At 38.8% G+C, this 26815-nt stretch overlaps 1 protein-coding gene across 1 annotated transcript; it reads left to right on the forward strand.

Annotated features, from left to right (window-relative positions):
- The first annotated feature begins 3017 nt into the window (after positions 1–3017).
- On the forward strand, positions 3018–26815 carry LOC124787611 (transmembrane emp24 domain-containing protein 5). Its single transcript, XM_047254367.1, has 4 exons — positions 3018–3275; positions 16588–16784; positions 20115–20181; positions 26289–26815. The coding sequence occupies exons 1-4, from the start codon at positions 3072–3074 to the stop codon at positions 26517–26519; spliced, it is 699 nt and encodes a 232-aa protein (XP_047110323.1). The 5' UTR covers positions 3018–3071; the 3' UTR covers positions 26520–26815.

Here is a 26815-nt window from a genome sequence, read left to right on the forward strand (position 1 = left end):
TGACATGAGGAAAGTTTCCAACTGATTTCTCATACACAAACAGCAGATGACCGGCTTTGCCTGGTGAAACGTTGTTGTGATGCCTTGTGTAAGGAAGAGAAATGCGTACTATCACGTTTCCGACTTCGATAAAGGTCGGATTGTAGCCTATCGCAATTGCGGTTTATCGTATCGTGACATTGGTGCTCGCGTTGGTCGAGATCCAATAACTGTTAGCAGAATGTGGAATCGGTGGGAGCAGAAGGGTAATACGGAACGCCATGCTGGATCCCAACGGCCTCAGATCATTAACAGTCGAGAAAACAGGCATCTTATCTGGATAGCTGTAATTAATCGTGCAGCCACATCTCGATCTCTGAGTCAACAGATGGGGACGTTTGCAAGACACCAACCATCTGCACGAACAGTTCAACGACGTTTGCAGCAGCATGGACTATCAGTTGGGAGACCATGGCTGCGGTTACACTTGACGCTGCATCACAACAGCAGCGTCTGTGATGGTGTACTCAATGACGAACCTGGGTGAACGAATGGCAAAACGTCATTTTTTCGGATGAATCCAGGTTCTGTTTACAGCATCATGATGGTCACATCTGTGTTTGGCAACATCACGGTGAATGCACATTGGAATCGTGTATAAGTCATCGCCATACTGGCATATCATCCGGCGTGATGGTATGGGGTGCCATTGGTTACACATCTCGGTCACCTCTTGTTCGCATTGACGGCACTTTGAACAGTGGACGTTACATTTCAGATGTATTACGACCCATTGCTCTACCCTTCATTCAATCCCTGCAAAACCCTACATTTCAGCAAGATAATGCACGACCGCATGTTGCATTTCCTGTACGGGCTTTTCTGGATACAGAAAATGTTCGACTGCTGCCCTGGCCAGCACATTCTCCAGATCTCTCACCAATTGAAAACGTCTGGTCAATGATGGCTGAGCAACTGGCTCGTCACAATACGCCAGTCACTACTCTTGATGAACTGTGGTATCGTGTTGAAGCTGCATGGGTAGCTGTACCTGTACACGCCATCCAAGCTCTGTTTGATTCAATGCCCAGGCGTATCAAGGCCGTTATTACGGCCAGAGGTGGTTATTCTGGGTCCTGATTTCTCAGGATCTATGCACCCAAATTGTGTGAAATTGTAATCACATGTCAGTTCTAGTATAATATATTTGTCCAATGAATACCCATTTATCATCTACATTTCTTCTTGGTGTAGCAATTTTAATGGCCAGTAGTGTAACAAATGCAACATCACCACGTGGATCACGGAATCTTATTCAGACATATGTTCCTTCACAAAGAAAATTGTAATTTTTTATTTTTAAGACACTGCTGTTTTCGCAGAATGTGTTTTTGTGTCTTCTGGTGATCCACTATAGCATTACGTCCTTCAAATTTTATAAAAAACGCGAGGGGCAAATAATACACGTAGTTGTGAAGTCGCTTTCTTTCATCAAAAATGGGGAAATTTCTTTGTCTTCTAACCAGTCTTTGTTGAACACTTTCTTCTTTGGAACAGACGAAACGTTAGATTAGATTAGATTCAGTTTTCGTTCCGTAGACACAAAAATGATATGATTCTTATGTGTGTGCCAAATATGCTCTTCATTAGAGGAAGGACCAATGGCGCTCATACTATAGTTTGCTGTGGGGAGAGGGGGGGGGGAGGGGGAAGGGCTAGACTTGGGGATATGGTAAATTTTTAATATTTTGGAGTATGAAGGACGACGAGTAAGTAATCATGAAATTTTTCCAGTTCCTCACCAGTTAAAAATTTACATAACACTGTCTTTTAAACGATTTTCTTGAAAGAAAACACCTGACTATAAAACTTTCTGGCAGATTAAAACTGTTTGCTGGACTGAGACTCGAACTCGGGATCTTTGCCTTTCGTGGGCAAGTGCTCTACCATCTTTTTTTTCAATAGAGTTCGTTTCATTTGGTCTGGGCGGACGTCACAAGACATTCGTTGAGGTTGATCGTTGATTTCTTGACTCAGTTTTTTAATTGCAGAGAGCACTTAGCACTCTGATCGAACACGCTGAGCTACCGTGCCTGCTGCCGCATCTGAGCTACCCAAGCACGACTCACAACCCGTCCTCACAGCTTCAGTTCTGACAGCACCTCGTCTCCTACTTTCCAAACTTCACAGAAGCTCTTCTGCTGACTACACACTCTTTTTTTTTTTTTTTTTTTTTTTTTTTTTTTTTTTTTTTTTTTTAAGCGGAGAGGGGGCGCTCTCTCTCCCTTAAAACCGGGAATGGGCTCCTTTGGGAATGACGAAACATCTTTTCCGAACGCCAATCCTTTCTGATTCAAAAATCCTGAAAGTGTACTTTAAACGCGCTCGTAACTTAACTACCCAATAATCCCTCATTCAACAGGCCAATGTGCATATTGAATCATATTTGGCGACTGGGAAAGGAAATTCACACATCATTTTTTTCTCTTCGTTTGAAAATTTGCACAAGACGGGATAAAAGTTGTCCGAGTCCCTTTATCCAGGATCCTACGCCTAGACAGTACTTTAAATCCTAGGACAACCAACGAAAATTGGAGGGGTGGTAACTGTATATGTTAACCATACGTATGATTATGTATGTACTAACATTATAGACGTTTACAAGTAGCTCAATTACAATTTCTTTCTCGTTTCGTTCCGCCAAATGTGAATCGACCTTCCAAGGAAGAACAATGTAACAAGTACAAAAAGTTGAGTTAATGTCATTAAAGTAAGTTATTAGATCATTTCAGGGGAAAAATAGAGGAACTGCTGCAAAAAAATATCTGCGTGAAAATTAATTTAATTTGGAAGTTTTGTTTCATCCGGGTACTCCAAAAAGTTCGAATATTGATATAAACTGTTATAAGTGAACCACGAGTGGGCAACTAATGAAAGCGATGAAATCCTAATACTTTATTATGTCAGAAGACGACAATTTACAGCGTAGCGGTAAATACAGGTAGCAGTCGTGTCGTATCTACTTTCTACACGGAATATCTTTGTAAGTGTCAACCAGCTTCAGTTGTTGACGTAAACATCTGTGCGTAAACATGCGCCTGGTATACTATACGCTACTTGTTTTTGTGTTTGATGTTATCAACGTAAGAGAGAAGTGTCACGCAGAAAGCACCGTACCATGGTACGAATCATTACCGGCAGTAGCGATGGACTACAAAGTCCACATAGACGCTGGTAAGGAAGACTGTTATTTCCAGTATGTGAATCCCGGTGCAACATTTTATGTTAGTTTTCAGGTGAGTGTGCCATTTTTCTTGAGAGGAACGTTAATTATCGATTCAACCTAATTCTTTAACATTAAATTTTCTAATTTGATCGTTATTTATACTTAAATTTTATAAAATAAATGGGTACCATATGGATAGTTCTAAAACATGTTGGCGGATGTTGCCCATGAAGTTATGCAAAATAAGAAAAATATTTTGGTGTATTCTTTCGAGTTATTGATTTAAGTTTCCATCCTAGCGAAAACAACGTAGTATTTGATATCTTCAACCCAACAGAGGGAGGTGGCAAAAATTGGTGTACTGGCATGAGTGTGTCGTCGAGAATAGTAATACAAATTTGTTGCAGAAATATTAGAGCAGGCCAAGGACGAACTGAAATATCAACGAGAATTAGTTTTGTAATATTACTCATTGGACGAAAAAAGTAAAGACCCAACCTTATAATCTGTGTGGTTCCATATACTTCCTACACTTGACCCACTTTTCATCACCGACACTGGCAGAGATAACCCAATGCTCAATGCAGTCCCAGACTTTTGTTGCACTGCAGGTCCGGCTGACACCTATGTGGAATTTACAGTGGTTTCTTCCTGTTGATATGCACTGTGCAGAGAGTACTCATAAGGCTGTGTTCTGATTTGCAGTCCACCACCTGAATGTCTTTTATCATCTCTGCACTGAATCTTTAGAAGTATTATTCAGTTATGCAATTATATGATGAATAAGAAAGAAAAGAAATGTCATAATTGGTATGGAGAGGTGAAACCCATAATTGAGGTTCGTTATGGAAGACTCATGATAATCCTTTGGAAAGCCTTTGTTGTGGTGTCTACTGCCTTGAAGAACATGTACATGCTCAAAGTGCAAGCAGTGACCTATCCAAGACCAGTGGGCACATGCAATAGAGAAATAGGCTGTGAATATCCACATTGACATGGTCTCAGGAGCTCTATCATTATCATGGTATGAAATCCTGATGCAGCATTGGTTAGGAAGATGCTGCAGAATGCTTATCGGTTGGTTATCCTTTAAACACCCTTCAGTGAGTAGGCTCCCCTTGCAAGTTGTTCAGTATGATCGACTCTCCACTGTGCTTTATGAATGAGAGCCATGATCTTAAATTGATATGTTGCAGGTGTGACAACTTTATCTTATTTATTGGAGGAGAGAGGAATACCTTGACTGAAACTTAGGAAATCATGAAGGAGAAATAAATCCGAAATGTCTGATTGTTGTGAGCAGTAGCTAGAATGTCATATATCTTGTGTTAACATGCCACAGGCTTTGGTACTCTATTATTGTGTTTGTGATGCGTTGAGCATGTAATTGTAGGTTTGTGAGTTCCACAAGAGGCAGATCACCTACCTGACAACAGAATTCTAGCTAGATGTCCAAATATTTGTCATTGGGCATTATAAGGATGCAGAATGCCGAATGAAACACAGTGCTCCATTTGTAGTTGATTAATGCCAGCTCCTGTGGTCTAAACAGTTTTACACCCCCAAGGAGACTGCTGTGAGACTGAAAAATCGTTGGGAGCATCTTGTTGTTCACAGCTATTTTGAATGGAACTTAATGCTATAGTCAAGAAACTTCTGAATTCTTTTTCTGGATTGAAAAGATAATGGCTAGAAACATTATTTCTGTAACTCTGAGTATGTTATTAAAATACATTTGGTCATGATGTAGAGGCACCACACTAAGGCAGTATTCAGAAGCATCTCTTTCAAAAATTAGTAGCTAGTGTAGTGCCGTGCTCCCCTCCCCCCCGCCCCCCCCCCCTCCCCCACCTGAACCATGCACCTTGCCGTTGGTGGGGAGGCTTGCTTGCCTCAACGATACAGATAGTCGTACCGTAGGTGCAACCACAACAGAGGGGTATCTGTTGAGAGGCCAGACAAACGTGTGGTTCCTGAAGAGGGGCAGCAGCCTTTTCAGTAGTTGCAGGGGCAGCAGTCTGGATGACTGACTGATCTTGGCCTTGTAACACTAACCAAACCGGCCTTCCTGTGCTGGTACTGTGAACAGCTGAAAGCAAGGGGAAACTACAGCCAAAATTTTTCCCGAGGGCATGCAGCTTTACTGTATGTTTAAATGAAGATGGCGTGCTCTTAGGTAAAATATTATGGAGGTAAAGTAGTCCCCCATTTGGGTCTCCGGGTGGGGACTACTCAGGAGGACGTCGTTATCAGGTGAAAGAACACTGGCGTTCTACAGATCAGAGCGTGGAATGTCAGATCCCTTAATTGGGCAAGTAGGTTAGAAAATTTAAAAAGGGAAATGGATAGGTTAAAGTTAGATATAGTGGGAATTAGTGAAGTTTGGTGGCAGGAGGAACAAGACTTCTGGCCAGGTGAATACAGGGTTATAAATACAAAATCAAATAGGGGTAATGCTGGAGTAGGTTTAATAATGAATAAAAAAAATAGGAGTGCGGATAAGCTACTACAAACAGCATAGTGAACGCATTATTGTGGCCAAGATAGATACGAAGCCCACGCCTACCACAGTAGTACAAGTTTATATGTCAACTAGCTCTGCAGATGACGAAGAGCTTGATGAAATGTATGATGAGATAAAAGAAATTATTCAGATAGTGAAGGGAGACGAAAATTTAATGTTCATGGGTGACTGGAATTCAATAGTAGGAAAAGGAAGAGAATGAAACGTAGTAGATGAATATGGAATGGGGCTAAGAAATCGAAGAGGAAGCAGCCTGGTAGAATTTTGCACAGAGCATAACTAAATCATAGCTAACACTTTGTTCAAGAATCATGAAAGAAGGTTGTATACATAGAAGAGGCCTCGAGATACTGGAAAGTTTCAGATAGATTGTATAATGGTAAGACAGAGATTTAGGAACCAAGTTTTAAATTGTAAAACATTTCCAGGGGCAGATGTGGATTCTGACCACAATGTATTGGTTATGAACTGTAGATTAAAACTGCAGAAATGTAGGAATGTAAGGAGATGGGACCTGGATAAATAGAAAGAACTAGGGATTGTAGGGAGTTTCAGAGAAAGCATTAGGGAACAATCGACAAGAACAGGAGAAAGGAATGCAGTAGAAGAAGAATAGGTAGCTTTGAGAGATGAAATAGTGAAGGCAGAAGAGGATCAAGTAGGTAAAAAGACGAGGGCTAATAGAAATCCTTGGGTAACAGAAGAAATATTGGATTTAATTGATGAAAGGAGAAAATATAAAAATGCAGTAAATGAAGCAGGCAAAAAGGAATACAAACGTCTCAAAAATGAGATCTACAGAAAGTGCAAAATGGGTAAGCAGGTATGGCTAGACGACAAATGTAAGGATGCAGAGGCATATCTCACTAGGGATAAGATAGATACTGCCTACAGCAAAATTAAAGAGACCTTTGGAGAAAGGAGAACCACTTATATGAATATCAAGAGCACAGATGGAAACCAAGTTCTAAGCAAAGAAGGGAAAGCAGAAAGGTGGAAGGAGTATATAGAGGGTCTATACAAGGGCAATGTACTTGAGGACAATATTATGGAAATGGAAGAGTATATAGCTGAAGATAAAATGGGAGATATGATACTGCGTGAAGAGTTTGACAGAGCACTGAAAGACCTAAGTCGAAACAAGGCCCTGGGAGTAGACAACATTCCGTTAGAGCTACTGACAGCCTTGGGAGAGCCAGCCCTGACAAAACTCTACCATCTGGTGAGCAAGATGTATGAGACAGGTGAAATACCCCCAGACTTCAAGAAGAATATAATAATTCCAATCCCAAAGAAAGCAGGTGTTGACAGATGTGAAAATTACCAAACTATCAGTTTAATAAGTCATGGCTGCAAAATACTAACGTGAATTCTTTACAGACGAATGGAAAAACTGGTAGAAGCAGACCTTGGGGAAGATCAGTTTGGATTCTGTAGAAATGTTGGAACACGTGAGGTGATACTGACCCTACAAGGGAAACCTACGTTTCTAGCATTTGTAGACTTAGAGAAAGCTTTTGACAATGTTGAATGGAATACTCTCTTTCAATTTCTGAAGGTGGCAGGGGTAAAATACATGGAGCGAAAGGCTATTTACAATTTGTGCAGAAACCAGATGGCAGTTATAAGAGTCAAGGTGCATGAAAGGGAAGCAGTGGTTGGGAAGGGAGTGAGACAGGGTTGTAGCATATCCCCAATGTTATTCAATCTGTATATTGAGCAAGCAGTAAAGGAAACAAAAGAAAAATTTGGAGTAGGCATTAAAATCCATGGAGAAGAAATAAAAACTTTGAGGTTAGCCGATGCCATTGTAATTCTGTCAGAAACAGCAAAGGACTTGGAAGAGCAGTTGGACGGAATGGACAGTGTCTTGAAAGAAGGATATAAGATGAACATCAACAAAAGCAAAATGAGGATAATGGAATGTAGACAAGATAAATCGGGTGATGCTGAGGGAATTAGATTAGGAAATGAGCACTTAAAGTAGTAAAGGAATTTTGCTATTTAGGGAGTAAAATAACTGATGATGGTCAAAGTAGAGAGGATATAAAATGTAGACTGGCAATGGCAAGGAAATCGTTTCTGAAGAAGAGAAATTTGTTAACATCGAGTATAGGTTTAAGTGTCAGGAAGTCGTTTTTGAAAGTATTTGTATGGAGTGTAGCCATGTATGGAAGTGAAACATGGACGATAAATAGCTTAGACAAGAAGAGAATAGAAGCTTTCGAAATGTGGTGCTACAGAAGAATGCTGAAGATTAGATGGGTAGATCACATAACTAATGAGGAGGTATTGAATAGAACTGGGGAGAAGAGAAATTTGTGGCACGACTTGACTAGAAGAAGGGATTGGTTGGTAGGACGTGTTCTGAGGCATCAAGGGAAAAATCGTAGAGGGAGACCAAGAGATGAATACACTAAGCAGACTCAGGATGATGTCGGTTGCAGTAGGTACTGGGAGATGAAGCAGCTTGCACAGGGTAGAGTAGCTTGGAGAGCTGCATCAAACCAGTCTGGACTGAAGACCACAACAACAACTACAACAGTGTAGTGCAAAGTGTGTGGTACCGTGCACTATTTCTGTGATTGAATGTGTATTTGAATTGTGGCATATGGACAAATGGTATATGGATTCTGTAGTTCGTTCAACAGTGTTACAATTACACAAATTTATTGAATCATAGATTGTAATTAATGTTTGTTGGGTACTGATTATTATACAGTTAATATTGCACGTTGTCAGAAATTGTTGAATGCTTTGTAAGTAGGTAGCTAGTTTGTTGGCTAGACTCTTTCCTTTCCAAAAATATTCCTGAAGTACTTGACTCTTCGGTATGACTACCCACTGCACTAAGTGTGCCATTAAATGCATTTAAATCAACAACATGGAAGCACAGGCATTCCTGTAAGTTGCAAATTAGTCCACTCTGCTGTACCAAGAAGGATATCCGAAACTGGAGACAAGGATATGTGTTAGGAGTTATGCTTAGCTGTCCCAGAAAATATAATATTGAGGGAGTTCATGCATTCTTTGTAGCACCAGAAGCAGTGTTGAAATACAGTTTAAAATATCAGCACAAGCCAAATTTCTGTGATGCTACAGCAAGATCCAACTGAAAATACTCTTCCACTAAACCAGTTCTTGAAGAGCAGTGACTTACATTTTAGGCAAGGAGTATGTATCTGTGAGAGACCATAGGCTGACAGCTGCTGTGACCCTCTGATGAAGGACAACAATGCTGGGACCTACTAGAATACTGGATGGAATGTGTTACAGAAGGGTCATTCCACTGTTGCAGGTGTGACATTTTGTCACATTTTTCACGCGTAAAGTTATATTTATTTGTACTTCAGGTGTCAGAGTAAGGCTAACTTTAATTTAGTGAATAGAATAGCATGTTATTAAGTTCCTGTAAAAATTTTAGCTCTTAATTTTACACTCAACCTGCTAAAAAAAAATTGTGAAGTGTTGCGGGCGTGACAAAACTTTACCCTTCATTTGCATTAGCCGTGTTCTTTAGTTGTTGTGTCTTGTACTTCTGAATCAGGATGGTTGATAATTTTTTACACAGTGAAGAAAGGATTAATAAAATACAAGATATGATAACTTTTATTCACAGACACTTCCAAAAGACAACATATTTTTTTCCTTCATGTTGCGGGTGTGGCACACACATACGTCAATATTATTGAGTGAAATTTAAAACAAAACAGCAAGAAAATACTTTGATTATTATGTTAAAATGATAAAAACTTAAACAAGAGAGAACTATGCCTATTTCAATACTACTGAAAAACAAATTGTCCCCTGTTATTCAACAGCTTGCGTGGATTTACTTTCTGGGAGATTACTGAAATATTTTCCCAAGATATGTCTTCTTCTGTGGGCCAAATCCAGCATTTCCCACTGGGTTGCATATACTTCAGCAAGACCTGCTCAGCTTGTTCTTTAACTTGAAGAACTTCTACAAAGTATTTCTTCTTCAAACAGGACTTTCCAGTGACAGTCAACTCTGACGGTACAAAGTCTCCTATAGTAAGTTTCAAGGATTCTTCACTATCAACACTACACATCGAATTGTGAGCATTTTCATGGTTATGAAGTGATATCACTGTTGTAATCTCTTGGGCAGATGTAGCAGAAACCCTTATAACTCCCTCTTTAACTGCTATAATGCAATGGAGTTTGTGCAATCCTGGCTGTACGCCTTTCCAACAATTATCCAACATAGCCATTGCTGAATTAATTTCTTCAGATGATAAGTAGAGGGTTGTAATCCCTTTCAGTTTCTCCTGGACACACTTGTAAAAATCATAAGGAGTGTTAATAGTAACCCTCCGTGATTTTACAGTTCTCCACACTGTTCTTCTCATGGTACCACCAATGCCATCAACTGCACCTTTACCGTGAGAACTAGCAAAAAAATTCCAGTCACCAGTAATGCCAAAGTCAGCTTGTAAATATGTAACATTTGATAATGTGAAGCGATTCTTGAATTGCGCTGCGCAACCATCGGCTCTTTGAAGATAACGAAATTCTCTCTTTAGGTCCTGAAAAAGCAGCTTAAGCATTGTCCAAACTGAATATTTATTGTGGGACAAGTCATCGTTAACAATGGCATAGCTGCGTATGGTGCCATCTTTAATCCAGGCCGCAGCTGTAAATATAGTTGTCTGCTGTTGCTGCCAGTGAGCACTCTGGATCTCATCCTGACAAACAGAAATATAATTTTCATTATAGTCAACTTGCAAAACCAAATCATGATTACTGAAAGTTACTTTTGTATCCTCAGAGTACTTTGATTGCTTCTTCTTAACCTAACAGTGCAGTTTGAATTCCAGAAGCTGTTTTTCTATTTCTTTAATGGCATTCAGAACTGTCCCAGCTGTTTCTATACGCTGAGGGCGACCTTCAACATCTTTCCATTGAGTCCATACAAGCTCATTGTTCAGTACTTCTTCATCAACAAGGCTCTTCGCATTTAAAGTGTTACACTTTTCACAGGCACTGGACATACACTTATAATTTTCTGTGTCACAAACAAGAATGCTAACTAAATCTTGTGCTCTACTTGGAAATGTATTGGTTTCTCTTGCAACACTGTCGACCAAATACAGTATGTTTGCATGGTATTGACAAATACACGCATTATGTGGCATAAATGATACAGGGTATACAAAAGGTGGACAAAGAGAGAAGAATTTTGAGTTTTTTATCTGACACTCTGGATATTCAAGAATAAATTGTTCATATGCTTCAGATATTGTTATCATCATATAACACTTCTGTTTCTGTTCTCGTTCTCCAGTTTTCTGTTCTCGTTCTCCAGTTTCAGGGTTCTTGACACTAACCACACCTTTTCTTCCTGGTTCTTTTCAGCTTATGCCGTCACGAAGGTAGAAGTTCTTAATTTTATTTTCTGTATCTGCACTGAGAAACTTACTCCCTTTCTTGAACATATCTTCTTTAAGTTTATTTGCAACTTCAGGCAGCTCATTGTTGAACAGCTTTGCCACTACATTCTTTCGTTTCCTTGGGCTGCATGGTAAGCTTTTCATCACCTTGTTTACCACCTTCCCAAGTGATCTTTTGGAACTATATGATTTAGAGGGCAACAAAATGCAAGATGAAGTGGGAGTTTGAGCAGAAATTTTATTCTTTTCTCAATGCCTCCTTTGTCTTTCCCTATCTTCCATACATTTAAGTTTATGTTTCTTTTGATCATCCTGCAAGGCAGCTTTATTTTTTTCTCTCTGTAACTTATCTCTTTTGTGTTTCTTTTTTAACATTGCCTGATACTGAATTGGAGATTGCTTCAGTTTTTCCCTAAACTTGTGGCACCTTTCAGTGGATGACATGCTTGTCCTATAATAAATTACAAGAATACTACTTTCAGCTGGTTGATAATAATAACAATCACAACAATAATATCAACAATAACAGTAACTGTGTCTGTTGTTACAGTCAAATTTCCTTGTTACAAAGTTCTGGTATCACGGTAACAGCTATAACACTTTGACATGTCACACCCGAAACACGTTTCTTGACATGATAGAGTGTTCTTACAAAAAAAATATTATAATTCAAAGTTTTAGCCCATGTAACTAACCTCACTTTTACAAACTTTCAACTTTACATAACATGAAATTAAACTGATAAACAAATAAATGTCTATTTCTGTATTGCGGGTGTGACAGAAATTCCGTATTTTGTTTTTTTAAGATTCAGAGCTTATTTACATGTATTATAAATGTAAAATCACAGTTACAGCTTCACAATTATCCAGAGTGTATATGCACAACACATGGACATTCAACTTCAAAGACACTAGTCTGTAGGGCTGCCAACATTTCACATTAAATTTTACATTTTTTTTCTCTAACACCAAGGGTAAGTTTGTAACTGTTTTACACCTTTCAGGCCAGGATACAATGAAAACTGGGATTAGTTTCTGCTTCATTGACCTTTTGGCTACAGAAAGATATGCCACACTTTAAGATCTTTTAAACTTTATTTTTTATTATGAAGGGTCCTTTCACATGGAATGACCCAGAAGTCTTACTTTGACCAGGCAATTGAGCTCTTATGAACAGTCTTGAAGCACATTCTATGGAATAATCTTACTGAAATTTAGTTGTCATTTAAATGTTGCTTTGAAAACTTTTATGCATCAGGGGTTCTGCTGAAATAAGAAAGAAATTCTGTTTACAGGTTGCTCAGTTTGTTGAGTGGGATAATTTCAGATACACGTCACTTCAAATTGACTACAGAAAACCCAAAGCATTAAACGAATGCAACATAACAATGTTTGTCATAGCTTCTTGTGTGCGTGTCATGTACTTGAGGTGGTTTGTGTGGTGAAAACTATCCTGTGTGTACAGATTTTAAGAACCCATAATTTACTACTGAAATGGGTTTTGCTGTTGTTTCAGGGTCCATTTGAAATGCAGTTTGTTGACTGGCTGTGGTGAGAATAAACTAAAATATATGTGTCAATATTACTGAGAGGGTAGTTGCTACCCACCATATCATGGAGATGCTGAATCACAGATAAGCACAACAAAAAGATATGAAAGTAGTATCTTAGTATCTGTTTCTGAAAGAACAGATACCATTGATGACTGTGCAGATTCTCTAGAATGAAATGATAATTAAATCGACACCCTAGCTCCAAAGAGGCGTTGATGTACATCATTGGGGACGTGTTGAAAATGTGTTCCGACCGGGACTTGAACCCAGGATCTCCTGCTTACATGGAAGACGCTCTATCCATCTGAGCTACCGAGGTCACAGAGGATAGTGCACCTGCAGGGACTTATCCCTTGCACGCTCCCCGTTAGACCCACATTCCTAACATGTCCACACCACTACATTCATAGTGCGCCTAATAGATGTTTGCCCATCACACTCAGTACTCATGGCAGATTAATCTACCAAGTCCCGTACGAGTTGGGCATAGCATGTGTGTTCGCACAAGAAGGTTGATGGCCGGGCAGCCTGTTTGCAGCTAGGGTGTCGATTTAATTATCATTTCATTCTAGAGAAGCTGCACGGTCATCAATAGTATCTGTTCTTTCGGGAACAGATACTACCTTCATATATAGTTAAAATGTGGCTACCCGGCCATTGACCTTGTGCGAATACACACATTATGCCTCAGCTCGTACGGGACTTGGTAGATTAATTTGCCATGAGTAATGAGTGTGATGGGCAAACATCTGTTAGGTGCACTACAAATGTAGTGGTGTGGACATGTTGGGAATATGGGCCTCACGGGGAGCATACAAAGGATAAGACCCTGCAAGCGCACTATCCTCTGTGCCCTCAGTGGCTCAGATGGATAGAGTGTCTACCATGTACGCAGGAGATCCCGGGTTTGAGTCCTGGTTGGGGCACACATTTTCAACATGTCCCCAATGATATATACCAACGCCTGTATGCAGCTAGGGCGTCGATTTAATTATCATTTCACAATGAAAAGACTATCAAGAAGTGAGCTTTTGGCATGAACGAACACACACACACACACACACACACACACACACACACACACACACACACCAACATAATTCACACACATGACCCCTAGTCTCTGGGTGCTGAATCCAGACTGCAAACAGCAGCGCATGAGAGAGAAGCAACTGGGTAATGGGGGTAAGGAGAAGGCTGGGGCGGGGGGAAGGTGTGGGATAGCAGGGTAGGGGTGGGGGACAGTAAAGTGCTGCTTGTGGGAGCATATAGGGATGAGGTGGAGAGAGGGTAGGGCACCTAGATGCAGTTGGGAGGTTAGACGGTAGGGATGGGGGGCAAAACGGAAAAGGAGAGAAGTAAAAAAACTGTGGGTGGCTTAGTGGAATACAGGAATAGAGGGCTGTGTGATGCTGGAACAGGAACAGGGAAGGGGTAGGTGGGTAAGGGCAGTGACTAATGAAGATTGAAGCCAGGATAGTTATGCGAATGTAGGATATATTGTAGAGAGAGTTCCCACCTGTACATTTCAGAAAAGCTGGTGTTGGTGGGAAGAACACCGATGGCACAGACTGTGAAGTAGTCACTGAAATGAAGAATGTCATGTTGGGCAGCATGCTCAGCAGTGGGATGGTTCAGCTCTTTCTTGGCCACAGTTTGTCGGTGACCATTTATGGGGACAGGCGGATTGTTGATTATCATGCCCATGCAGAATGCAGCGCAGTGGTTGCAGCATAGCTTGTAGATCACATGGCCAGTTTCACAGGTAGTCCTTTGATGGGATAGGTAATGCTTGTGACTGGACTGGAGTAAGTGGTGGTGGGAGGATGTATTGGATTGGTCTTGTACAAGGGGTTGGGAGCAGGTGTTGTGTAGCAGTGGATGAGGATATTGTGTATGTTCAATGGGTGGCAGAATACCGCTATGGAAGGGATAGGAAGGATGATTTTCTGTTGTTTGACAATGTATATTTGGGTGTTTACATGAAAGGCACTGCTTGTGTTTGCATTCACCTGCATCTGTAAATTGTGCAATGTATCATTTGCACGCTTATTGTGACAGACTTACAGAATTCACAGTCACAGGCAGGTTCAGGAGCACATGGCGTTAGGAACACATTGCTTTTTTCACCTGCTTTGAAGTACTTGGTGCAGGATGACAAATCACCATGTGGCTGTTTCTGCAGTCATATAATGAGGAAACACTTTCCTGTGAAATCACCTTCTGGAGCAAGGCAGTCGGGGGAAGTAAACTATTTATTTTTCAAAAGCAAGCAATAAGAACATTATGTAAAGCACATGATAAAAAAAGTGTCAGGACCTCTTCTGAGGTAACTAGCATGTCATCCTGAAAGTTGGTTTGAATAGTGCCTTACTATGTACTTGGAAATGATATGTCTGTGCATTCCTCTGTTTGAACTGACCAACCTAATCTGTAAGAAGAGACGTACAGTTTAACATTGACTCTGAAACACAGGGCAAGTTAGCAATTTCGACATTAACAAAGTGTTGCCAGAGAAAACTTACAGACCATCATAGGAATGAACCTTGTACTTTTTATTGTTATTTTACACTGAGCCACACCAAGGACTGTGTGAACTTCTTACTAAGTTCTCTGTGGATTTTTTTTTTTTCTTTTTTTGTCCATGATCGAGTTCTATACTCAGTCATTTGATTATCTAGCATTACTGATACTCCAGTTAGTAGCACAGTTAATATCAACACTCATTGTAAATGGAACTTGGTATTTAATAATATATACAAGGTGTTTGACTATTGTAGGTACACACAAAACGGGGAGTAAAGAACAGTAAAACAAGTAAATAATCCCTGGTAAACATAGGTACGGAAACCAGTGGTTCCCCAATATGATGCAAACACAAATTCAGTCATGTCAGTGTTACAATACTGTTAATGTCTGTCTGGATGGCGTTCTGTATGATTCCAAGGAAATGATACATGCATAGTGGTGCACCAGCATGCTTTCACGTGGCTGTTTGCTAATACATAGCATGTAATCTTCGACAACAAGTGTGTTGGTTATGGTTCACCAGTAACATAGTGTCCTAGGCCCGTGACTTGAATCCATTGGATTGATACTTAAAATCTTTGGTGGAATGTAACCTTGTTGAAAGTATCAATGAAGTGTGAAAATGCATTATGAGTGGTTGTCAACACATATGGAACATGCCTGGGATTTTTGAATGTGTACGAGCATCTGTGAGAGGATGTGATGAAGCCTGCCTTCACATGAACGGTGGCCACATGCAACACTTATTATAATGTGTTTGTTCTCAAGTGCATAGCTGCAGTTTGGCCCCTCATGTTCTCTGTTATAAGATGTTTATTTACTCAGTCATAATATGTCTTATTGGGGAAACCAGTGGTTTCCAGACTCATGTTTATTAGGATTATTTGCCTGTTTCATTGTCCTCTGCTTGCCCCTTTCATTTGTGACTATAATACTCAAACACCCTCTATAAGTAAACGATGTATGCTTTGCAATTTTGTGTGTACTGACAGAAATGTCAAGGAATGGGTAGTAGACATACAGAAGCTGAACAGCATAAAGAGAGAGAGAGAGGGGGGGGGGGAACTTTTTCTGCTAAATGCACTCAGTGTTCATCTGTAATATTTCTGAGCACAAAAGGAATACATTAAAATACCTGTAACTATAATTAATTGTTACTGAAGCTTTTTGAAGTAGCTTATAATAATTAACCCATCATTATTTTCTCTACTTCATAAAACATGTTAATGAAGATAGTAAGATTATGAGTATTAGAATTTCACATCAGTGTTTGTCTTTTCAGGAATTATTGCTGTTTCACATGTTTGTTTAAGTGCATATTATTTCTTGTAAAGAATTATTTTTGTTGATTTTTGTGTAGGTACTACGAGGTGGTGATGGGATGGCTGGCTTTGCTGTGAGGCATCCAAATGGGCAGATAGTTCACCCATATCAATGGAGACCTAGTGCAGAGTATCAAGAACAAACATCCACAGGGGGATACTATAGTGTCTGCATTGATAATCAGTTTTCCAGGTTTGCAGCTAAGCTCGTCAACCTGTACATCACAGTTATCAGGTGAGCAAGTGCTTGTTAAAACTAAAAGTGGTATTCTGCCTGTTTCCACTTTCTCTTTGTAGATTTAATTAGATGTGTGACGATAACCTCCTGTCATTATTAGTAGCATCTCCTCTAAGAGTGTAAGACTGCCTGCTTTTAGCTTTTACTTAACAATTGCACTGTTTACCTTGTGACATCCAGCAGTACACGTACTATACCTAAAGAAACAACAAATAGTGGGAAACATCACATTCTTATGATAATCTATGCAGAAATTTTGATAGATGTCATAACATCAGGAATGAAAGCTGAATAGTAAAATACAGTATATGTACAATTATTATGTGAAACAGGTAGCTATTATGACCCGTTACTTATGAAATTTTTTCCTTACCTTCATGAATTAGTTTTTGAGTCCTTTCAGGCTCATCTTCAGATAAGACAGGCAGGAGTTATACACTCCTGTTTTTAGCATTGTGCTGGTTTTGTTACTCTGATAAGAAGATGGGAAACACTTGAAAGTACTGTCTTGCATATTAGTTACATAGCATGTTGTATGCTTCTGCATGCCTTATCTGGAGCAGTATTACCATGATGATAGTGTTTTTACTTCAAGAACATTGTGTCTAGAGTAGTTATTTAACTACTTTCAGACACACTCTTCTTAAATGTATCAGGTCTTTTTTGTCACTACTAATATGTAGTTTCACACATAATCTGAAAAGTATGTTCCATTAAAGGTTGTGGTAAAATAGCACTTGTGGTGTACTGCAGCTTTTCTGTTGCCTCCAGCTGTTTGTAAGTGTTGATGTGGTGAGTAATGGGAAATTAACACAAACAATTGTGAGTCAGTTGTCCGTAGCAGATCAGATGCTTGTTCATAATTTCCTATGGTGCATAATTAAAGTTAGCAGGTATTTTGTTCTCAGTTTAATCACATCATCAGAATTCTCAGTGAAATCAGAAATCAGGCAAATAAAGGTGATTGCAATGATAAATGTATCTCTCAGGGCTATGACACATGTCAATGATGACAGTTGTGTTTTAGTGTTGAGATTCATTGCGATTGTCACTCATAATCAGTTTGTCACATTCCGACCTTACCTAGGCCTCAGGTTTTGCTACAGGACAGTCTATCAGCACATATAGTTTTCTTCCCACTCTCCATGTTGAAAACAAATCAATGCATATAAAGCTGAAAGGAGTCAATTAGTGTCAGTGATTCTCATTGGGCATTATATGGTATCACTTGATTGGCTATGAGCGATGGAACCCAAATGCCAACAACAGCACATAGCAAACGAGATTAGTATACCATAAGTGCACTTTAGACCGGGACGCTGCATATACTATCATTTTTGCATAGTCACAAGGTGGAAGATGTTGGTTTGGTTTATTTAGTTGTGCCATGTGTATTTAGTGGTGACACTTATCTTAGATGAACAGAAATGAAATAGCTCTGCGGGTTATGTGGTTTTTGGATGTGCTTAACATTATCAGATCGGTTATTGATGTTGCTGAGCAATAGTATTACAACAATTTTTAAATGAATACACCACCATTTGACTGTATTGTTGTTTATTTAACTATGACCCAGGCTTTGGCCTTTTATGCCATTTCCAAGTGATTGAGTTTATGTCACTAACATATACTGCAGTACATAAAACTCAAAATTGGCCATGAAATGACAAATGTAAAATATTTTTTCTTAATTTGTGGTCAATTTTGAGTGTGATGTCCTGCAATATAGGCTAATGACATAAACTCAATCACTTGAAAATAGCATAAAAGGCCGAAACCTTGGTTGTAATTAAATAAACAACAATAGAGTCAAATGGTGGAGTGTTCATTTAAAAATTGCCAGATTTATGAGGATGATGAACTAAGGTGATCAGTGTATCAGTGGTTTTTATGCGAAGTGGATATTTGTCAGTACTTAGAGTAGATTTTTCGAATAACTTGCCTCCAGTATTGCCAACGGCCTTGCCACAGTGGTAACATGGGTTCTCGTCAGATCACCGAAGTTAAGCGCTGCTGGGCTTGGCTAGCACTTGTATGGGACACCATGTGGGTCTGTTGAGTGCTGTTGACAAGCGGGATGCACTCAACCCTTGTGATGCTAGTTGAGGAGCTACTTAATTGAGAAGTAGTGACACCAGTCACAAACTGACAACGGCCAGGAGAGCAGTGTGCTGCCCACGGCTCCCTCTGCAACTGCATCCAGTGATGCGTAAGGGCAGGATGACATGGCAGCTGGTCAGTACCATTGGGCCTCCAAGGCCTGTTTGGATGATGTGTGTTTTTGAGTTAATTTTGCATGTGAGAATGTTTACAATAAAGGGCAAAGTGATAATGTTCAGAGTGGAATGGATCTGTGTGTCAGTCTGAGACAGCAGACAATGATGAGAATATGGTTTTATGATGAAGGTAGGTATGCTGGTTTCCCCCAAGTTGCTTCCAATGTCATCCTATTTATTATATATGCGGTGTATTAGTAACTTTGTTCTACTTAAGTCCTTAGCCATGAAGTTAAGTAAAAAATAAAAATTTTGTTTAGAGTGCGGGTTACATTCATTGACTGGGAAGCTACCAAATAAAGCATCCATCAAAAGCCGTACTATTTCAAAATTAGGGAATAGCTGTAATACACAACCTATGAAGTAGGGCAAACATTAAGTGCATTTTTAGAGTACCTGCTTTGTCAAGAAAAAAGGGGAGGACTCTGATGTGTTACTTTCTTTATAAATAAGGAAAGTACAGTCTGGGTATCCAATGGTCTGAGTGGAGGGGAGGCAAAGAATAAGGAGAGGGGAAGAGAAAATAGGAAGAAATGTAATTTGCTGGTAGTTGCAATAAAAGTTAGATGAAGTTGTTCTACTACAAAGTAGAACAAATCAAGGCTTTCTCTTCGCCATCTACCAATTGCAATGTTGTTCTCCCTGTAGTTATTTGTTCATCAGTATTTGGTACCAGTTTTCTTATTCTCATACTTATCGAAGTACAGAAGTGAGATCCATATAGCGTTTCTGTATTGAGGGTAAAAAAAGATACCACGCACTTCACAATGAGATGTCATTCTACTTCTTCATTTATCCTTAATTGTACTCCAGTATCTAATATCATTAGTTGCACCAGCAGATGTTGTATATTCGGCACACCAAAGTTTTATGTAACAGCGTACCATTTCAAGTTCACTCCTATTTACAGAATGCAGTGGTAGTTTGACTTAAAATGTAACTGTCTGGCACACGGAGAATCTGTACCACTTTTACCAACTTAAAAAAATTTCTTGTTGTAATTTTCCATGTAATTGTAATGTCACTCTTGCACTGTTTCATTTCATTGCAGGTATGATCAATGGGATAAGTTCACCAAGGAAATGGAAGAAATGAACTTAAGTGTGGAAAATTTCACGGTAAGTTTATTTGAGAGATGTTACAGCCCAAAATATGTCACTCCTAAAGAACATGAAATTATGAGAATGCAACCAGATGTAATCGGCATTACAGGGGGTCACTTATGTCCTGGAGTCCGAGTGACCTGCCTATCCTTTTTAACCTTACACAACCTATTCCTATCTCCTTCTTGAGAAAGGAACTAACAGTTGTGAAAACTAGGGCCGGCCGGTGTGGCCAAGCGGTTCTGGGCACTTCAGTCTGGAACCGCACGACCGCTACGGGCATGGATGTGTGTGATGTCCTTAGGTTAGTTAGGTTTAAGTGGTTCTAAGTTCTAGGGGACTGATGACCACAGATGTTAAGTCCCATAGTGCTCAGAGCCTTTTTTTTTTTTTACTAGGGTAGTGCAGTGTGCTTTTACTTTTATAGGTGTCTATCAGCAGTATTAAATATTCCACCTCCAGAATATAAGAACTTCCCAGCAGTTTTGTCTCGAAATAGTTTTCTCAATTGAATTTTCCCTTTGATACATATTGTCTCCAATGTGTTGCTGAAAGGCCTTGGTTGTAATACAAACCTGTGGGAGAAATTCAAATAAGCTCTCACTACACATTGAAGTGTTTTGAGGTAAACAGCCACATAAATCCATAGAATTCATTACTAATGTAAGCAGTATTCAGTAACTTTTGCATGTTGGCCGCTACCCACCCCTTACCTATTGGAACTAGGGTGTCTTACTTTCACTGTATTTTTTCTGCTTGTGTAAACTTTCTCCACACGAGTATACCCTCATATGTGCTTGAATGGTACTCTGTTGGCAAGTGTTATGCATCATCTTGTATGGTTTCTGATGAAGTTTTACAGTACAATTGTTGTATCAATGTGTGCTGTGACTTATAAGAGCAAACAAACCTTTTTACATGATAAGTGACTATTAGCCATGTGCTCAGGCTGGTCTCTGTCCTGTGATGCATGGAAAGTGGAGGTACATGCTTGGTGCGGTGGTATCTTGTCAAACATTGTATTGGCAAGTGATTTAGAGCACTGTCCCTTGTCTGTGTGCTTTTACAATTTGCAGTAATTGCCAACAACTCATGTAGTGGGAATACTGTTGTCCATTAGAATTGACTCTGGTGGCAGTGATTTTCCCCAATTTGCCATATATGTGGTACCTCCTTGGCACAGTGGCAAGTCTAAAGCTCGGTGCCTGCATGGTCTTGCATTGAGATCCCATGATTGACTGAGTCCAGGGGGCTGATATAACATGTATTGCACATCCTATAGCCAAATTATTCCATTTGCGAGAGTAACAGGAGTGGTCTCTCTCCAACATAGCTTTTCATTAATGTACTTTAAGTTTCATAATTTAATAAAAACAACTTTTTTTACTATTTCAAGCACTAAACTGAACCTCATTTCTGTAAAAGCCAAAACCAGGTTGACATTCAGTTGCTCATGTATAGCAGGTTATTTTAAGTCTCGGAACAGTTGACTTTGTGATTTTTAACTATTTTATTTACCTGAACCTACTGTAATAGAAGGTGTCTTTATGGTGTTGTTAGAGGTGATCCACAAGGTTATTAGCTTTCTTATGTAACTACTATTTATCACAAAATGATTTGATCAAATGTTACCTAAGTTTCTACAGAGTAACTATATTTATTATCTTGATCATCTTTTTAGAAAGTTTCACAATAATGATTTTGTCACATCTTTCGCGACAGTACAGTGGTAATAATTTGTGAGTAAAGGGAAACACTTACTGAGTAGCAGAACTGTTTATTCTTTGACAGGCACACACACGAGAAACTGGAAACTTCACTAGCATTCAGAAGAAATCCTTTGACGATCTGAAACCTAGCGAAGTTCTCGTTCTCGTTTATATGTGCCTGTTGATGACTCAACACTTTCAGTGAGTGTTCTCCTGTGCTCCTATATTATCTACATTCTGACAGAACTTCCCTTACTGTTATGTTTAGATAATACAGTGGTACATTTTATACACATTTTTAGTATTGTCGGATTACATCTGCTTGAGTTGGAGCCACCAATTTTGATTGGATAACACAAAAAAATTGAAAGGTGCTTGTTAATTATTTTAGCTGCCTCCAATCAGTACTGTTTGAATATAAATCGTTGTTTAAATAACACCCAACCTAAAAGATGAATCACATGTTTGCGTTATATTCTTGTTTTCTGGATAGTAGTAGACACCATTTCACTTTCATTCTGCTCTGAGATGTATAAATTCCAAAACATTTCACATTGGATACGTAGTATTTTAGCAGGTGAAATGCAGAGTAAATTAATCAGCTCCATTTCAGCTGGTATGTGAGCATGTGGGGGATTACTTTTCAATTTTTTATAGTAGTGGCTATTTTATTAGTATTAATGAAAGACATCCATAAAACTGAAAGCGTTTCTGTTGGCAGTACTACACATTTTGCCTCTGAAGATGAGTACTTGCCAACAATTGTGTCTCATAATTGATTAGATTTTTCTAGAATGTTCATTTGATACAACTGACTGGTTTACTAGCCTGTTTTGTGGTGGCGTACCAGTGTTCCAGAACATATTTTATAAGTTAATACCTTTGGTGTTGCTTTCCTCAATAGTATGTGATGTGGAACTCCGTGCATAATTGAAGAGCATATTTCCAAACAGACACATCCCATCTCATACCAGTATTAAGTTTGTGCTGGCAAATGTTGCTTAGATGTTTTTCTGAATTATTTAATTGGATAGATAAAAATCTACTCACCAAGCGGCAGCAGAACACACACATAAAAGACTGTTGTAACTGCCAAGCTTTCAGAGCCAGTGGCTCCGTCTTCAGGTGGAAGCATTGAAGGAGAAGGAAAAGCACTGGAGAGTCTAGGAAAAGGAGCAGATTTCGGGAAAGTCACTCAGAACCATGGGTCAGGGGAGACTTACCGTACAGGGTGAGAAAGAAAGACTCTCTGTCCAATTAGATGTTTTTCTGTTACGCTGCTTGTTTTTTTTATTTTCATAGTGGTGTTTCTCTTGTTTACAATGGTATCTGGAAATGTGTCATTTCTTGCAGCTAGTAGAAACATTTTTCTAAGTCACATGCTTGGTCTATCATAGATTTGACACTTCATTGTTGGTGCATAGGAGACCATTAGCTGCACAGTTGGTGTTGATTTGTTAAGTTTGTGCAGACTTTGTGAATTATTTGTAATATGGTCACATTTGGGGGAGAAATTACAGAAAATATTATAAATATACCAGAAAGAGGCCATATAATCCATCAAAATAACAGAAGAGTAATGGGTGGAGATGTGATTGCTTGCAAGAATGATTGACTTGGCAGGCAGTGAAATTCCATTGAGAAGACTACAAAACATTAAGTCACAACCGAACATTTTTATTAACAACACTATCCTGGTACAGAAAACCGCAAAATTTAGAGGGAATGCTAATCATGGTGATAATTTCCAGTGCCATATTTCATGTGAACACTTGGTGGGGTTAATTAGAAAGTATATTGTGCTAGTTATTGCAGCATACTTATACTTTCTGGAAGCTGGATATTATGAGTCACTTTTTAACTAAATTAATAAATTGTGGAGAGTGTGCAGACCCATTTTATTGCAAGTTATTTTCAATCCAAATGAGAGCCATTCGTAACAAATAATGGTTATTTACCCATTGTATGAAATTAACCACTTCTTTTTAGCATTTTCTGTCTAATGTAATTATATTTTCTTAAGTACAGTAAATTAAACAATATTACAAGTTATGTAAACTGCAATTGGAATTTCATATTAAATGTATATTTATTTTTAATAGCAGTATACAGACATTGTCTGGTTCTGCTGTAAAGTGACTGAAATCTAAAACCCAAAGAGCATTATCTTCCACATCAAAAGAAGCAGGTTTTTTTAAATCCATTGTGTCTGTGTGTAGAGTATAAAAGTAGTGTCATGCAGAAAAAAATGGCTCTGGGAATGACAATTTACTGGATTATGTAAATTTTGTATTTTCTGAAAGTTTTCGTTATTTGGAGCTATGTCTCTTTGGAAACGGATTTTTTGATTATGCATTACATCTGCTATTGTGCCACTGTTACAGGAAGACCAGTCACTTGTAAGTCAGACATAAAATTGATTGAAGTTTCAACATGTATAGCCTTTGTCTTGTCGACTGCAGATTGTGTTTTTAAACAGCTAGTGTTGTTTTTAATTGTAATGACATGAAGAACTTTCTAGCCCTCAAATAATATATATAAAAAAAAGGTAGTTACACTGTTGAGAACTTGATCAGGGCAGCCATGCAGTCAGTTTACATTTTGGAGATGATAGAAAGACTCCAGCAACAGATAAATTTAACTTTTCCCCCATTCGCTTTGTATCGGTATAGCACTAAAAATAGTGCGCAGCAGTGCAGTGCGTTTCCATTCACTCATGGTACCCTTTTTTTTTTTTTTTTTTTTTTTTTGACAACAGTAACCCCTTTTGAACATTCTGGCCACAAGTTAGAATTCAGTATGGCTTGGTTCTTTCTTTTGTTTTTCAGCATTGATAGTTGTGTGTCAACAGTGATGAACAGTAGTATTATGGTCAGGTTCACTGATGGAAGAGTTGGGTGATATGCTCCTTATTTATGGGTTCACGGAATGCAACAGAAGAGTGGCACTGTGACACTACGCAGAGCTGGTCCTGCATTGGCAGCAACCACAGCACAGCCCCTTTGTGAAGAAGGGTTGCTGCAGTACTTCGTGTTGTACCTTTTGGATATTGTATATTACAGGCTTTGTCACTCTTGAGAACATATATTCAGAGAAACAAAGCTGATTGTGGTACAAACTGAATAAATCATAATTACACTATTACTTGTACCAAAATACTCAGATGGTATCCCTGAACAATCTCTGAAAGATTGTCGGAGTTCTGGTTCACCCTGTATTGTGTGTTGTTATAACAGGATGTTAAACATGAATCTCCTCCTCCCTCCTTGTGTGGTATTAGGTGTGATATGGTGTAAATGGTTCTGAATCACCTCTCTTCATTTTTCTGGAAATGAACTGTAGATGACTTGGCTATAGAGATACTTTCATTCCCAGTATTGGATCAGATAAGACTCTTACAGCATAAAAATTTCTCATTTTAATTGATTTTGTTAATCAGTTGACAAGATGAAAGAAATTCACATGGAAATAAAAACAATGTTAAAGCAGGAGATGAGGCAACAGATTGGACAAAGCAGACAATGAGTTTAAAACAAAGACATGCATTTGTCTTAGCCAGTTTAGGAGAATAAGAAAGATGAAGTTCACCAGCAAGTACCGTAGATACGCGGGGAGAGGTGTTTGGTTTATATCATATGTAATTTGATGTGAGAAAGAGAGAGAGGAATAATGGAATAATCTTTCTGATATGTGAAAAAAAAACTGACAGCTTTGAATATCTTTTAAGTGTAATAGAAGTGATGATGAAGTCAATGAGAGAATGAGGCAAGCAGTAGCATTTCTGAGAATTGTCAGGATTAGTATGAAGATCAAGGGAATATTACATCATTCCTATGTGCCTACCCTGACCTATGCTTCTGAAAGCTGGACACTGGAGGAAAGGGATTTAAGCAAGAGGTAGGCATGTAAAATGAAATTTCACTGAAGCTGGGATGGGCAGAATAAGAAATTATAAGATCAGGGAGACGGTAAGGAACAAATGGAATAAGCAAAGCTTAAGTGATACAGACATATAAAAAAAGACGTATGATACAATATCAAGGAAAATGAATGAATTGAGGCTCCAGGGCAAAAAAGATCAAGAGGAAGAAGACCACTGTAGATTATTATTAGCCCACATCCCTCCCTCGTCCTCAATTTTTTTTTTGTGTGTGTGTGTGTGTGTGTGTGTGTGTGTGTGTGTGTGTGTGTGTGTGTGTGTGTGTTTGTTTGTTTGTTTGTTTGGTAACAATAATAACAGTAGTACTCTAGCAACTATTAAGAGCATTTCCACTTGTCTCAGGATGCATCAATTGCTCAACTTGCCAATTAATACAAGAATTACTGACTTCTGTCCTTTATAATGTAGTCATGTTTGTCAGCATTACTTACTCACACTGTATTGGTATTCAGAAACTTTATTTCTTTTTGCAGATGTCTATAAAGAAGGTGGAACATAATATAAATGAGATGCTGCAGTTGCAGTATCACAGTCGGAGTCGTGAATCGCGTGATTATAATCTTCTCCTGGATAACAACAGTTATGTTCAGAATTGGTCAATTGCACAGATTCTGCTCATAACATGTACTACAACCCTGCAAGTTTACTTTGTTCGGAAGCTCTTTGATGTGAAAGATGCCAGAGGTGGTCGCCCTCGTGCCTGAAACTGTGTCCTTAAGTTATGACACCAGAAGATAGTTGACATTGTTTTAGAAAGTAAAGTTATGCACATAAACTTTCATCGTTTCCAGTGGCTTCTGAAGGGCATAAGACTACTTACGCATTTTTGTTCAGTATTTTTTGAGATAAGGTACAGGTAAAAGACTGTAATATAAGTTATTACTCATGTTTTGAAAAAGTCATTATTTTCATGATATTTAATATTCTTTCAGTGCTGTTATGTAAAAAAAACTATTTTGTATTTGTTGTATACATCAGAATTACAGATATTTTTGACATA

Source organism: Schistocerca piceifrons, chromosome 3, assembly GCF_021461385.2.
Source record: "Schistocerca piceifrons isolate TAMUIC-IGC-003096 chromosome 3, iqSchPice1.1, whole genome shotgun sequence".
Classification (NCBI taxonomy): Eukaryota; Metazoa; Arthropoda; class Insecta; order Orthoptera; family Acrididae; genus Schistocerca; species Schistocerca piceifrons.

Coding starts and splice junctions, on each gene's coding strand:
- LOC124787611 (XM_047254367.1), top strand. CDS start 3,072: ATGCGCCTGGTATACTATACGCTACTTGTTTTTGTGTTTGATGTTATC. Junction 16,785..20,114: donor CTGTACATCACAGTTATCAG/GTGAGCAAGTGC, acceptor ATTTCATTGCAG/GTATGATCAATGGGATAAGT. Junction 20,182..26,288: donor TAAGTGTGGAAAATTTCACG/GTAAGTTTATTT, acceptor TTCTTTTTGCAG/ATGTCTATAAAGAAGGTGGA.